Raw genomic sequence first — 12553 nt, 5'->3', positions numbered from 1 at the left:
TTGGCTTTCAATGTTTTTTATTATTATTTCAAAGCATTTTCCAAAAAACACCCCCCCCCCCCAAATAAAAAGCAAACATTTTCATGAATTAATAACAAATTTAAAAAACCCGAATTTCAGTATTTTCATAAAGAAATTAAAGAAAAATAAACAAAAATTCCGTAAATCAGAAAACAAATGTTTAAGAAGTTGTGAAAATAGGCGATCTACAAGATCACAACACGGTGCAAAGCGTCGTGTTGTGAGCTTCTAGATCGTCTATTTTCACTAGTTTGGGCCCCATTTGGGGCTGAATGGCATCTCGGTAGGCAGGCCAACAACACCAGTGTTGATTTCGTCGACTAAAACTAAGCCGAAAAATGTTTGTCGACTACCTCTTTTTCACTGGCGAAAACTACATGGAAACTAAATGAAAACTAAGCTATGACGACTGCAACTAAGACCAAATATATTGACAATTTCGTCAACAAATAAAAACTAGACTAAAATGTTAGGAAGGGACTAGTGGACAAGAGATCCAGTGTAAGTCATTTTACACTTGGTTGCATGCCGAAAAGAGCAGATCTACAAGCTCACAATGTGTCGCAGCGTGAAAAGATCTGCCATTACGACGGCATCAAGGCTGAAATGCATTAGTCGACTGAAATGCATTTCAGATCTTATGACATTTAGTCGACTGAAACTATAGACAAACATTCCAGGTGACTAAAATGTGACTAAAACTAAACTAAGTTTCATTCCAAAGACTATGACTAAAACTAAAGTAAAAATTTGCTGCCAAAACCAACACTGAACAACACCCATGATGTCTTTCCCTCACACACTACTCTGGAGATGTGTTTCTGTTTCCCAAGCTCTCCTCCCTCTTCCTCCCTAATCCACCCCCGATAACAAAAAACCCTCTGTGTGCGTGCGTGCGTGCGTGCGTGCGTGCATGCATTTGTGCGTGCGTCTAAATGCACCATTTACCATTTGTGTGCTGACTGTTTTCAGTCAGTCAGTAAAACAGGAATTCAGGTTACATTTCGTCTACGGAAACCTCATATGTCCAAAACGCTTTACTTTTCAGGATTCAGATTCAAAAATGGCAAAAGTAGCCAATTAAAAACCAGTAAGACGCCAAAGGGTGAGAAGCGACCTCGCCCTAATGGACAGAAATGCCACCATATATGGGCCAATCAGGGATCTCATCCCTGATGATGTCACCATATATGGGGGGCATTCCCATATATGGTCATGCCTGGGGTGACCAACCAACCAACCAACCAAACAACACACTGACGGGAAATGCACGATTCCCATAATAGTAAATGTAACCTGCGGTCGCAATAATTGTAGAAATATTAGACCTTAATTGTCGAATGTTTAGGCATGTGCTGATCACACATACTTCACTTTACTTAACCCATTCTGGATGGGGACCCCTGTTGGTGTTTTAAAGGTATATTCAGTGATTTCGCTTCATTCAAATATCACTTATTTTTTTATTTTTTCTGGATAATCCTCCCTACTATAGAGTGTGCTGACCATATAAGGAGTTCCTCCCTGTCCCCAGTGAGCCCCTGGGGTCAAAAAACCCTAGTTTCAGTTTTGGTGGCGGGTGGCAAAGCCTTCATCCAATCAGGATGAGAGGGGCCTTCCTCCAATCATGTATGGGGGCGGGCCTTGGTGCACATGCTGTTGCACTTCCCCCCACTTTAGAGCGTGTGCATGTGCACATTTTGTTACTGGGGCGGACTGGGTGGTTTTCCAAATCACCCAAATCACTCCTTTAAGCATTATGTTATACTTTAGCTATTGAAAAATAGCAGATCTACAAGCTTGTAGGTCTGCTATTTTTGAAAAATCGCGAAAATGTGGCGCAAACCTTTGAATATATATTCTTTCAGAGCGAATTTTTTTTACTCAAATCTTTGCTTCTGGGGGGTCCCTGGAACTACATATTTTGAGATAGGGGATGGAGGCCAAATACATATAATTCTAGGGGTCCTTGACATGAAATATTGAGAACCACTGACATAGAAAAATAGGTATTTCAGAAAACTGTCATGATTTAGAAGTTTCGTCAGATCTAAATGGGTTAAAAACATTTTCCAATTATTATTATTATTATTATTATTATTATTATTTTAAAACATTTTGGAAAGAATAGCCAATTTAACACTCTTCCTATTGGTGCCCACCTATCCTGCTACAGCCAGGAGACCAGATCAGCTGCTCCCACTCACTGGGAGAAACAACTCACATGTACGTGGCACAGCTGCCAAGAGTGGTTCTACTAAACTAAGACAATGTTATGTCTGCTCTGTGATATGATCGTTGGCTTGTGTGAGTGTGTTCAAGGTTCAAGGTTGTATACTTTATTGTTACATGCTTGTGTACACTACAGGTACATGAGAGTAAAACTGCTTTGGGTTTCGTCTACGTCTAGTCAGACAATGCAGCAGCGTAGATAACATAACATTCAAAACAACACAAACACAGCAAACAATGGATAGAATAAAACTGAATTGAGTGGTGCTGTACTGTACTTGTGCTGTAGTACTGTACTGTACAAGCCCTCCTCCCTGGCCTCTGTGCGTGCGTGCGTGTGTGTTAGGCTGCGCAACAGTGACACTTGGTGGTCAACAAACGCTATCTCCGTACTCGGACGGACGGACCCAGCCACTCGAAAAGAGCATGAAAGGTGCAATTCGAGGCTATGTTCCATATATCCAACCAATTCGGTTTAGGAAGGTGCAACTTGAGCATAATTGTGCGAGAAGAGTGTGCGTGGGCGTACTGTGTGTGTGCAGTGTGCATGCATGTGTGTGTGCCACATGCATGTACAGTACGTGTGTGTGTGCCACATGCATGTACGTGTGTGTGTGCCGTGCATTCATGTGCAACAGTGCAAACCCTCTCTCGTCCCTGCCTGGCATCATTCAGGATACAGTGAGAAGCAGGTCCGACCAGGCTTGGAGATTTCTCTGACCTTGGAGGTCTTCCTCTCTCTCTCTCTCTCTCTCTTGGGCGTGCTGATTTTATCCACGTTCTTAGACAAATGTTTGTTGAGCTCCTTGCAAACAAAGTGTCTGTATGTTTTCATGTCCCGTGCACTTATCAGCAGACACAACTATTTGTTGTGCTGTGGGATATTCTGCTCCGCACGTTCTCCAAACACGCTGTCCTCCCGACATTCATTCATCCATTCATTCATTCTATCATTCATTCTTTGGGTCTAAAATTGTCATTATTGTCATTATATGCGTTTCAAAAGGACCATCTTGGCTGTACACTCCAACATCTGCACATGTTCGGACGTGCACTAGCCTTTGTATAGGCCGTTTTTTTTTATTTTTATTAATTTGTTTTAATCCCACGATTTTGTAACCGACGACATAATCGGTAGCATAATCGAAATCTCGACATCGGTATCGGCTCGGTCTCAACATAATCCAGATTATTTTCACAGATATTGATGACACACAATCATAATGTGACCGTCAATGGATTTTGTATTCGCAGAGCAGCCATGAGTCTGCCTGTTTCCATTGTGGTCCTCTGTGTAATATCGGAATCGGTCAGAATCGTTATGGGCAGATATGATCTATATACAGTATGATGATATATAATCGTGCACCCAAACTTATAATGCTGAATTGTGACGCGTCCGTTTGCGTGAGAAGATTGCAATGGATAGTTTCTGGTCCTTTGTTTATTTGACGTGCCTCTCTCTCTCTCTCTCTCTCTCTCTCTCTCTCTCTCTCTCTCTCTCTCTCTCTCTCTCTCTCTCTCTCTCTCTCTCTCTCTCTCAGTATACACCAAGCCAGGAAGAGGCTGTTTGAATGTTAACATTACCCTGAACTCCCTCTATTTGGTCAAAATGTCAACAGTTTGTCTTTCCAGTTAGGAGGCTCATTTCTTCCAATGTCCAATTTAGGAAAAAATGAATTTGGCATAGCTCAGAAATGTGATTGGTTTAGCTCCACTCAGGCTGCGGTTTGTTTGTCTGTAGAAAGTGAAAAATGTCAACAAGAGGAGAGTTGAGCACTGCTTCAGTTCCAATGTTGATTTTGACAGCAGATTTTGAGTATCTTCAGCCTAATTTGGGTCAGCCTAGCTGGGCTATTATTTTCAGTTCCTTCAGCTTTAGACCTTTAGCTAAGCCCCGCCCTCTCTCCCCATGGGTTGGACACTTTCCAGCCGGGCTCATTCATTCCAATGTAAATATCATGGACACATTAAATACTGGTTCATTTTTGGAAACAGACCTTCGAAATCTCTTCTAAATCCGTCAACAAGGCCTGCCGTATGCACTGGAAAAATATGTGCGTGACATTTCTTTTTTAAAACAATGTTTTATGATATAGGAAAACTATTGGTGGAGAGGTTTATTGTCTAACCCATGTTATGCTTAGCTGTGATTGGACCATAGCAGTTTGGGGAGGGGCTTAGCTAAAGGTCTATGGAATTGTAACCAAATAATGACCCGGAGCAGGCCAGTGCAAAAATAAATACAAGCTAATAATCGCCTGGTTCCTTTTAAAACGCCCCGGGGTCCAAACCCATTTTGTGTAATAACGCCCGGGCTACTATTTGGAAATATATGGTATCTATTGCTCAGCCCTCAACGAGAGAAGGTTGATATTTAGGGTGGTTGTGTTCCTTCATCTCCAGGTATAAACCGTCGCGGGGTCACCCAGGTCGGATTGATATTTAGGGTGGTTGTGTTCCTTCACCTCCAGGTAAACCGCCGCGGGGTCACCCGGTCAGGTTGATATTTAGGGTGGTTGTGTTCATTCATCTCCAGGTATAAACCGTCGCGGGGTCACCCGGTCAGGTTGATATTTAGGGTGGTTGTGTTCCTTCATCTCCAGGTAAACCACCGCGGGGTCACCCGGTCAGGTTGATATTTAGGGTGGTTGTGTTCCTTCATCTCCAGGTAAACCGCCGCGGGGTCACCCGGTCAGGTTGATATTTAGGGTGGTTGTGTTCCTTCATCTCCAGGTATAAACCGTCGCGGGGTCACCCAGGTCGGGTTGATATTTAGGGTGGTTGTGTTCCTTCATCTCCAGGTAAACCGCCGCGGGGTCACCCGGTCAGGTTGCCCGGCCCGGTGTTTCAATCCGCGCTCCAGGAGTGGGAACAGGCAGAGTCGACCCTCCCTGGTGGCCAGCCGCTGTACTGCCAAGGCGTCTTCGATGCCATCACCATAGGTAAGAACTTCAGACACTTCACTTCAAATCCGTGTCATTGTAAAGCTGTGGTTTTCAACCAGTGGTCCGGGGACCACCAGTGGTCCTTGAGGGGGTTCCAGGTGGTCCCCAGCTAAATGATGGAGAGTTGGTAACCAAAACCCTTATTAGATCTTTAACTCTTGAGAGCGTGAAATGAAACCAAATGGACCCTTACGGTTCCATTTGGTTTCTTTTTATGCTCTCAAGAGTTACATTATTGTTAAATCTGCACTACTTAATTCACAAGAGGTATCACTTATTGTAGAATGTAGATAATGTAGAAGTTGCTATATTTTGATAAACGTTTGCCTGTTATTTCTCCTACACATTCAATACTGCATGGAATTGTGGACAAAAATCTTATCCAACCATAACAAAACATTCTTTAGTTTGGGGTCTGTCTGAGAGGCTAAATGTCATCAAATGGTGGTCCGTGTGGCTTGAATGCCAAATAAATAATGGGCCTTGATATGAAAAAAGATTGAAAACCACTGATGTAAAGCTGTAATCTTGACCAGAAGCGTATAGCGTACCATTGGGCCACTCGGGCACATACATAATATAGTAATCACTATTATGGGTCCATAATACATTTATTCAGCACTTTTGAATGCATTAATTGCATACACTATTCTGTGATATATTTTTGGCCTATTTGGGCCGAAACCGAATAAGCCGCATTTTTTGCCATTTTCTGCCGAATATTTTCTGACACATTACAAAAGACACATTACATTGGCAGCCCCGTAACGTACAGTATGCATGCAGATTTCAGTTATGGAGAACCACAGTTACCGCAGCATGCCGCCTTTGTTTTCAAATGGCACCCCGTTAGCAAAGCCAGCTTCGAGATTGCCCCAGTAATTCTTATCCACGCTATACACGCCTGAATCCTGAGCACTGCTCTCCCCCTGCCAACCTGGGGTGAGCCCTGAAGTGAGCTCATGCTTCATTCAGTGTGTGTGTGTGTGTGTGTGTGTGTGTGTGTGTGTGTGTGTGTGTGTGTGTGTGTGTGTGTGTGTGTGTGTGTGTGTGTGTGTGTGTGTGTGTGTGTGTGTGTGTGTGTGTGTGCGCGTGCGTGTTTGTGTGTTTGTGTGTGTGCGTCCAGACCAGGAGCAGACAGTGCATGTGTTCCGTAGCGGTGTCTATTGGACGATATCGACCAATGGGAACGTCAGCTCGCCGCTCCTCCTCCGCGATCGTTGGCCACACCTCCCCGTAGCGGTGGAGGCCGCCGCCTACTCCCCACTGGACCACAAGTGGTACTTCTTCAAAGGTACGACCTAAAAAAATTGTTGTTCCATGCAGGGACCCCCCCCCCCAGAAGCAAAGATTTGAGTTAAAAGCGTTCGCTCTGAAAGAATACATATTCGAAATTTGCGCCACAATTTCCACGATTTTTCAAAAAATAGCTAAAGTATAACATAATGCTTAAAACACCAAATGGGGTTCCCAACTTCCCACCCAAAATGGGTTAACGCTGACCTTACTGTACATGGCAAAAAAAGCCAAACTCTCCTCACCTATCTGTGAAGGGACCGACACTCCTTTATGGAGGAATGTGTCTGCTTCTGTTAAAAGGGAAAGTGCTACGTAACGGTATTTTGCGTTCCTCGTCACCTGAATGCAAGAAACAATTAACAGCTCATTTATTGCCTTCAGTGACGCCCAGCTGTAGCCAATCGTAACATTAATCACTTCAACTCTATTGTATACTAGCAGTGTTGTTTTTGTCGACTAAAACTAAGACGGAAAAATGTTCGTTGACTACCTTTTTCCACTGACGAAAACTAAATGGAAACTAAATGAAAACTATGATGAAAGCTATGATTATTTATTTTTTTATATATATTTTCTAACAAGACAAACGTGTAAATCACCAATGCACATAGGTGGCCTTACACAGGGACAGCTAAAACAATGAAACATAGTCAATAATAAAATCGGAAAAAATCTAGAAAAAATAACCGTTAGACAAAAAAGAAAAATCGATATTCATAAATATACTGTAACTCGAAAAACTCACGAGTCAGCAAAATATAATAGGACTTTTTTTTGTTTGGAAAAAAAAGGGGAAAAAAAGAAAAACAATAAACAAACAGAAAAACAAAAAACATACAGACACTACAGACCAGTACAAGACAAACACAAACAAACACAGACAAGGACGAGACAAGACAAATAAGACATGTACAGTACAAGGGCTACAGACACAGGGAGCCAAAAGCAAACCGTTGGTCACAACGTCATATCAATTAAATAATTAATTGAACTGCGTCAAGAGCTTTGGACCAGTTGTCCACAGTGTCCGCTCTGGCGCCATTCATCTTGGCAGTAGAACGCTCCAGTAAACAAATATCAGAAAAGCAATTAAGCCAATTTCTCTTCAAGTTAACAGTCGGTTCAAACCAGTTTTTGATAATTGTTTTCTTAGCAGCAGTTGAGGCAGCTAATAATATGCGTTTGTCCTGAAAGGCTAATGCGATGTTTGGGTTATAACCAATGAGAAAGAGGGCTGGGCAGCTGGGAAGAGCTTTATCAACAAAACTAATTTCGTCAACAGATAAAAACTAGACTAAAATGTTAGGAAGGGACGATAGAGGGTATGTGCATGCATAAAGTGAATGGCAAATCGAGTGGCAAAGTGAGTTTAACATTGTTTAATGTCGTTTAATGCAATTAGATATGACTTTTCTGTTTGGATGAATGAGCTGTCAAGGCCATAAAGTAGTTTTTAGCCACTCAGTAGACATTCCTGCATAACTTCCTGGTTTGATGATGATGTCACACCCTCTATAGTGGACAAGAGTTCCAGTATAAGTCATTTTACACTTGGTTGCATGCTGAAAATAGCAGATCTACAAGCCCAGCTTGTAGATCGGCTATTTTCAGCAAGTGTAAAAACAGTCATTGCGACGGCATCGAGGCCCGACAAAATATATTTTAGTCGACTAAAATCGCATGACATTTAGTCGACTAAAACTAGACTAACACAAACTTTCCAGGTGACTAAAATGTGACTAAAACTAAATTAAAACTATTCAAGAGACTATAGACTAAAACTAAATTAGAAATTTGCTGCCAAAAACAACACTATATACTAGTAAGCCCCCTTCTTTTTTAGGACGGTCAACACCTCCAATACATGGGTTTTGAAGATTTGCGTCATTTGCCAGCCAAGTCTATGGACTTTAATGTTTGTTTAGGGCACTATATCATTACGTAGGACACCATGTGGCCGTTCTAAATACACCTTGAAACTAATTGTGTTGCAGTGTGACGTGTTGTGAGCTTGTAGATAGGCTATTGTTGGCGGGCAACATGCTTAGATTTGGTTGCTGTCGGGAGGAAACCTCATAACTCCATTTTTGAGGTTTTAGTTTTTTGGCATAAATCAGTGCTATTGAACACCCTTTACGTCTGTGTGTTGTTTCGAAAATATTGAACCAGTGGAAAGTAGTAAAAAGTGCTTTGGACAAAACCTCTTAACTCCATTGGACCCTCAAAATGTCTGCTAAAGCAACTAACTCCACCACCTCTCCCCCTCTCATGGAAGTAATTGACAATATATAAAGTTACAACACCAACTTTGATGAGGCTGTATTGCTTTGCTTTCTTAATATCTTGAAAAAAATATATTTTTCATTTCCTGAAAAATGAACATTTTGGAGTTATGAGGTTTCCTCCCGACAGCAGAGATATAGAAGACATGCATAGGCTTCCAATGGAATGCGAACGACTGAAATCAGTCGGGTGCATGTGTTTGGTCCGACGTATACGCAACAGTCCCACAGTCATTAGTTCCGACACCCTACCCAAAACCCAACCCTAAACCTAACCTCACAGGACGCCACAGGTTAGTTTTAACCTGCCACGGGTTAGTCTTAGCCTTCCGCGCATGTCAGGACTCAGGAGCCATGGGTTAGTTTTAACCTGCCACGGGTTAGTCTTAGCCTGCCACACATGTCGGGAGCCACGGGTTAGTTTGAACCTGCCACGGGTTAGGTTAGTCTGCCACACATGTCTGGAGCCACGGGTTAGTTTTAACCTGCCACAGGTTAGTCTTAGCCTGCCACGCATGTCGGGAGCCACAGGTTAGTTTTAACCTGCCACGGGTTAGTCTTAGCCTGCCACGCATGTCGGGAGCCACAGGTTAGTTTTAACCTGCCACGGGTTAGTTTTAACCTGCCACGGGTTAGTTGCTCCCGACGCATGTCGGGAGCGACGGTGTTGTCGGACTATTAACTAATGTCAGTATGTCATGCACCCCAAAAATCAGTCGTGGCGACCGGGAACTTTAACCCACCATGCTTTCCTCACGCAGGGAAGAGAACGTGGCGCTACAACGCGTCGTCCAGCCACCTGGACGCGGGCTTCCCCAGGAAGAACAGCGAGCTGGGCCTGCCGCACCACCCGGACTGCGCCTTCTACTACGCCCCGCTGGGCCACATGGTGCTCTTCAAGGGCTCGCGCTACTCCGTCCTGAACCTGGGCACGCTGCGCTCCGAGCCCTACTACCCGCGCAAGCTGGCCGACTGGCCCGGGGTGCCGCAGCGCACCAACGGCGCGCTGTCGCGCCCCGGAGACGGAGGACGCCTCTACCTGTTCCGCGAGCAGCGCTTCTGGAGGTTCGACCCGGCCAAGGTGAAGGTCACCCGCGAGGGCCAGTGGGCCCAGGACCTGAGCTGGACGGGCTGCCGGGCAGCGCCTCGGAGCAATGACATCCTCTGACAGACTTTGTGTTGGAATCAGTGTTGTTTTCGTCGACTAAAACTACGACGAAAAATGTTCATCGACTACCTTTTTTCACTGACGAAAACTAAATGGAAACTAAATGAAAACGAAGCTATTATGACTAAAACTAAATATATTGACAATTTCGTCAACAGATAAAAACTAGACTAAAATGTTAGGAAGGGACTAGTGGACAAGAGATCCAGTATAAGTCATTTTACACTTGGTTTCATGCTGAAAATAGCAGATCTACAAGCTCACAACGCATCGCACCGTGACGCGTTGAGTGCTTGTAGATCTGCTATTTTCCCGGGGGGAGTTCCAGACCCACAGGAATGCACCCAGGGTGCCGGCCCGGTTCCGGCGAGTCGCCCCGCGTCCGAAATGGTTGATAAATGACAGTTACCGTGCGGTGGTCCCTCTACTGTACCCTCTACTGTACTGTACTGTCACTGTACTGTACTGGCACACCCGAAAGCATCATATAGGCTATACAGTTACTATGTGCGTGTGTGTTTGTGTGTGCGTTAGGTTGCGCACAGGTGGTGAAAAAAAACCATGTTGTTTTCGTGCTCATACCCAGGCACCCACCCAGCCAGCTACCCAGCCACACACATAGCTCCGTAAGGGAGTGGTTGCACCACTCAAAATGTCTGGGACCGAGACCACTTCAATTCGGAAGCGCAAACGTCGCTCACTCTCTGCTGATTTCTGATCGTCTGCACCTTTGTTAAATTGACGCACACACGTACACACATTTCACTGCCTTCATTGGAGACACGTCGCTCCAATGAACTGCAGCGGTCAGTGAGGCATCTATTTTATAAATATATGAGCCCACTACTACAAGGGAAGGAACCAGGGGTCATCGATATGTCCTACAGGGGTGAGGGGTCACCAACATGTCCGTACATGGCAAAGACTTGCTCTTGTCCATGGCAACTTGTTGTTTTTTCTTTTTTTTTACACACTACCATGATCTTCTCATTTTGATCACAAGATCCAATTACTGAATGTCAAGTCTCAAGGTTTCCTTCAGAATATATATATGTATGACACTGATTTACTACGACAATATGGCATCCATATGGAGTCCAACTGTGACACTGCCACATACTGTACATGTGTGAAGAAAAGGTATTTCCTGTCCTAGTATTGAGAGTAAATGAAACATAACATACTGGGTGACAACAAGGGAATATATTGGTTAAAATATGGTTGCATATTTAACTCCGAGATGTAGTGTACGGACAATATGTTGCGTTTTGTGTAGTTAAACCATGGTCATTCATTTTCTTTTCTTTTTTGTTTTATCATTTTTATCCCACGATTTTGCAACCCATTTTTTGTAATTAATGTAATCCTGGGCGTTACACTTCCTCTGCCAACCTGGGGGAGCAGCGGACTGACCTCATGCTTCCTTCTATGTATGAGGAGTCCAAGCTGCTTCTTTTCACCTGACAGGGGAGAGTTTCCCCGGCCGGACGTAGCGTGTGGAAGGAACACGTTATTCCGACCAGTTCCATTCCCCTCCATCAGGCGCCCCGACTGGCCAGGGGGAGGTAGTATAGAGACCACGATTACTGCATGTTTTTTGTGAGGGTACCTACCTACCCTAGGGGACACGGGGAGAACATGCAAACTCCACACAGAAAGGCCCTTTCGCCAAACCCCGCCTCAGGCATGGGCACTGATGACACGGAGGAGGGAACACGCCCCCCAGTGCCCACAGTGTCCCCAGCGGGAATCGAACCCAGGACCTTCTAGCTGTGAGGCGACAGCACTACCGACTGTGCCCCTCATTTTCTGTTGACAAGGTTTGATCAGAGGGGGAGCTGTCGGGGAAAAAGCATGGGAGCAATAGTTCCAGGAAGTGATGTACCAGGAACAGCTATAAAAGTACAGGAAGTGAGGCGGCCAGGTAGCCTAATCCATTTTTAGGTATCAATAAGGAGGTTTGGTGGTGGTTTGTCAAAGAGACTCTTTTTAAAGCCAAGACTAAACCATAATCATGGAAAACTATGAGATCTGAAGAAGAAAAGTTTGGTCAAACAATATTTTCTGAGGGTTTAGCTCTGAATCCATTCAGAGCTTTTGGACCTGCTGTGGCCTGATGGGTGAGGAATACACTTTTTCTTTTTTATTTGGTGACTTTATGGCTTTTTGGAAAATAAAAGATTTTTTTGTGTTCTGATTGTTTTACAACTAGTAGGCTAGTGGTTCTCAAATGTTCAAGGACCCCCTTGCCCCGTAACTCTTGAGTGTACAAATGTAACCAAATGGACTCTTACAGGTTCCATTTGTGTGTTTTTGGTAATATTAATGTCCGTGGCAAAAATGTAACTTTGACAAAAATGTCCACCACAATTAAGCCAGCATGGCGGTGACCCCTGGAAGGAACTTAAATATGTGTATACTTTACGCTAGATTTGAAATAAAGTGCAATTAATGTATGCTGTATGTACACTTTACTGAACAAGGTTATTATTATTATTTGCACATGATATGCCGGTTTTTCTATTGCTTACAGCAACCAAATTTCAAATGTTTATTGTGGCTGTATTTGTAATATTAGATATTAAATAAATGTTGCCAGTTTT

The 12553-nt window shown here is 43.8% G+C and overlaps 2 protein-coding genes across 2 annotated transcripts in view; both read left to right on the top strand.

Moving 5' to 3' along the window:
* The window catches only part of mmp28 (matrix metallopeptidase 28), a 38719-nt gene extending 28578 nt beyond the window's left edge, over positions 1 to 10141 (top strand). The window contains exons 6-8 of the mRNA XM_079514529.1: positions 5058 to 5198; positions 6328 to 6495; positions 9544 to 10141. Of these exons, the coding sequence (XP_079370655.1) occupies positions 5058 to 5198; positions 6328 to 6495; positions 9544 to 9950 (716 nt within the window). The 3' untranslated portion in view covers positions 9951 to 10141. The remainder of the gene's footprint in view (positions 1 to 5057; positions 5199 to 6327; positions 6496 to 9543) is intronic.
* A 180-nt stretch (positions 10142 to 10321) lies between these two features.
* panx1a (pannexin 1a) overlaps positions 10322 to 12553 on the top strand; it is a 46988-nt gene continuing 44756 nt past the window's right edge. Inside the window, exon 1 of the mRNA XM_079514541.1 lies at positions 10322 to 12070. The gene's annotated coding sequence lies outside the window, so the exon portion shown is untranslated. The remainder of the gene's footprint in view (positions 12071 to 12553) is intronic.

Source organism: Electrona antarctica (genome assembly GCF_951216825.1).
Source record: "Electrona antarctica genome assembly, chromosome: 11".
Lineage (NCBI taxonomy): Eukaryota > Metazoa > Chordata > Actinopteri > Myctophiformes > Myctophidae > Electrona > Electrona antarctica.
The sequence above is the reverse complement of the archived record's forward strand: the minus strand, read 5'-3'. Positions and strand labels throughout refer to the sequence as shown.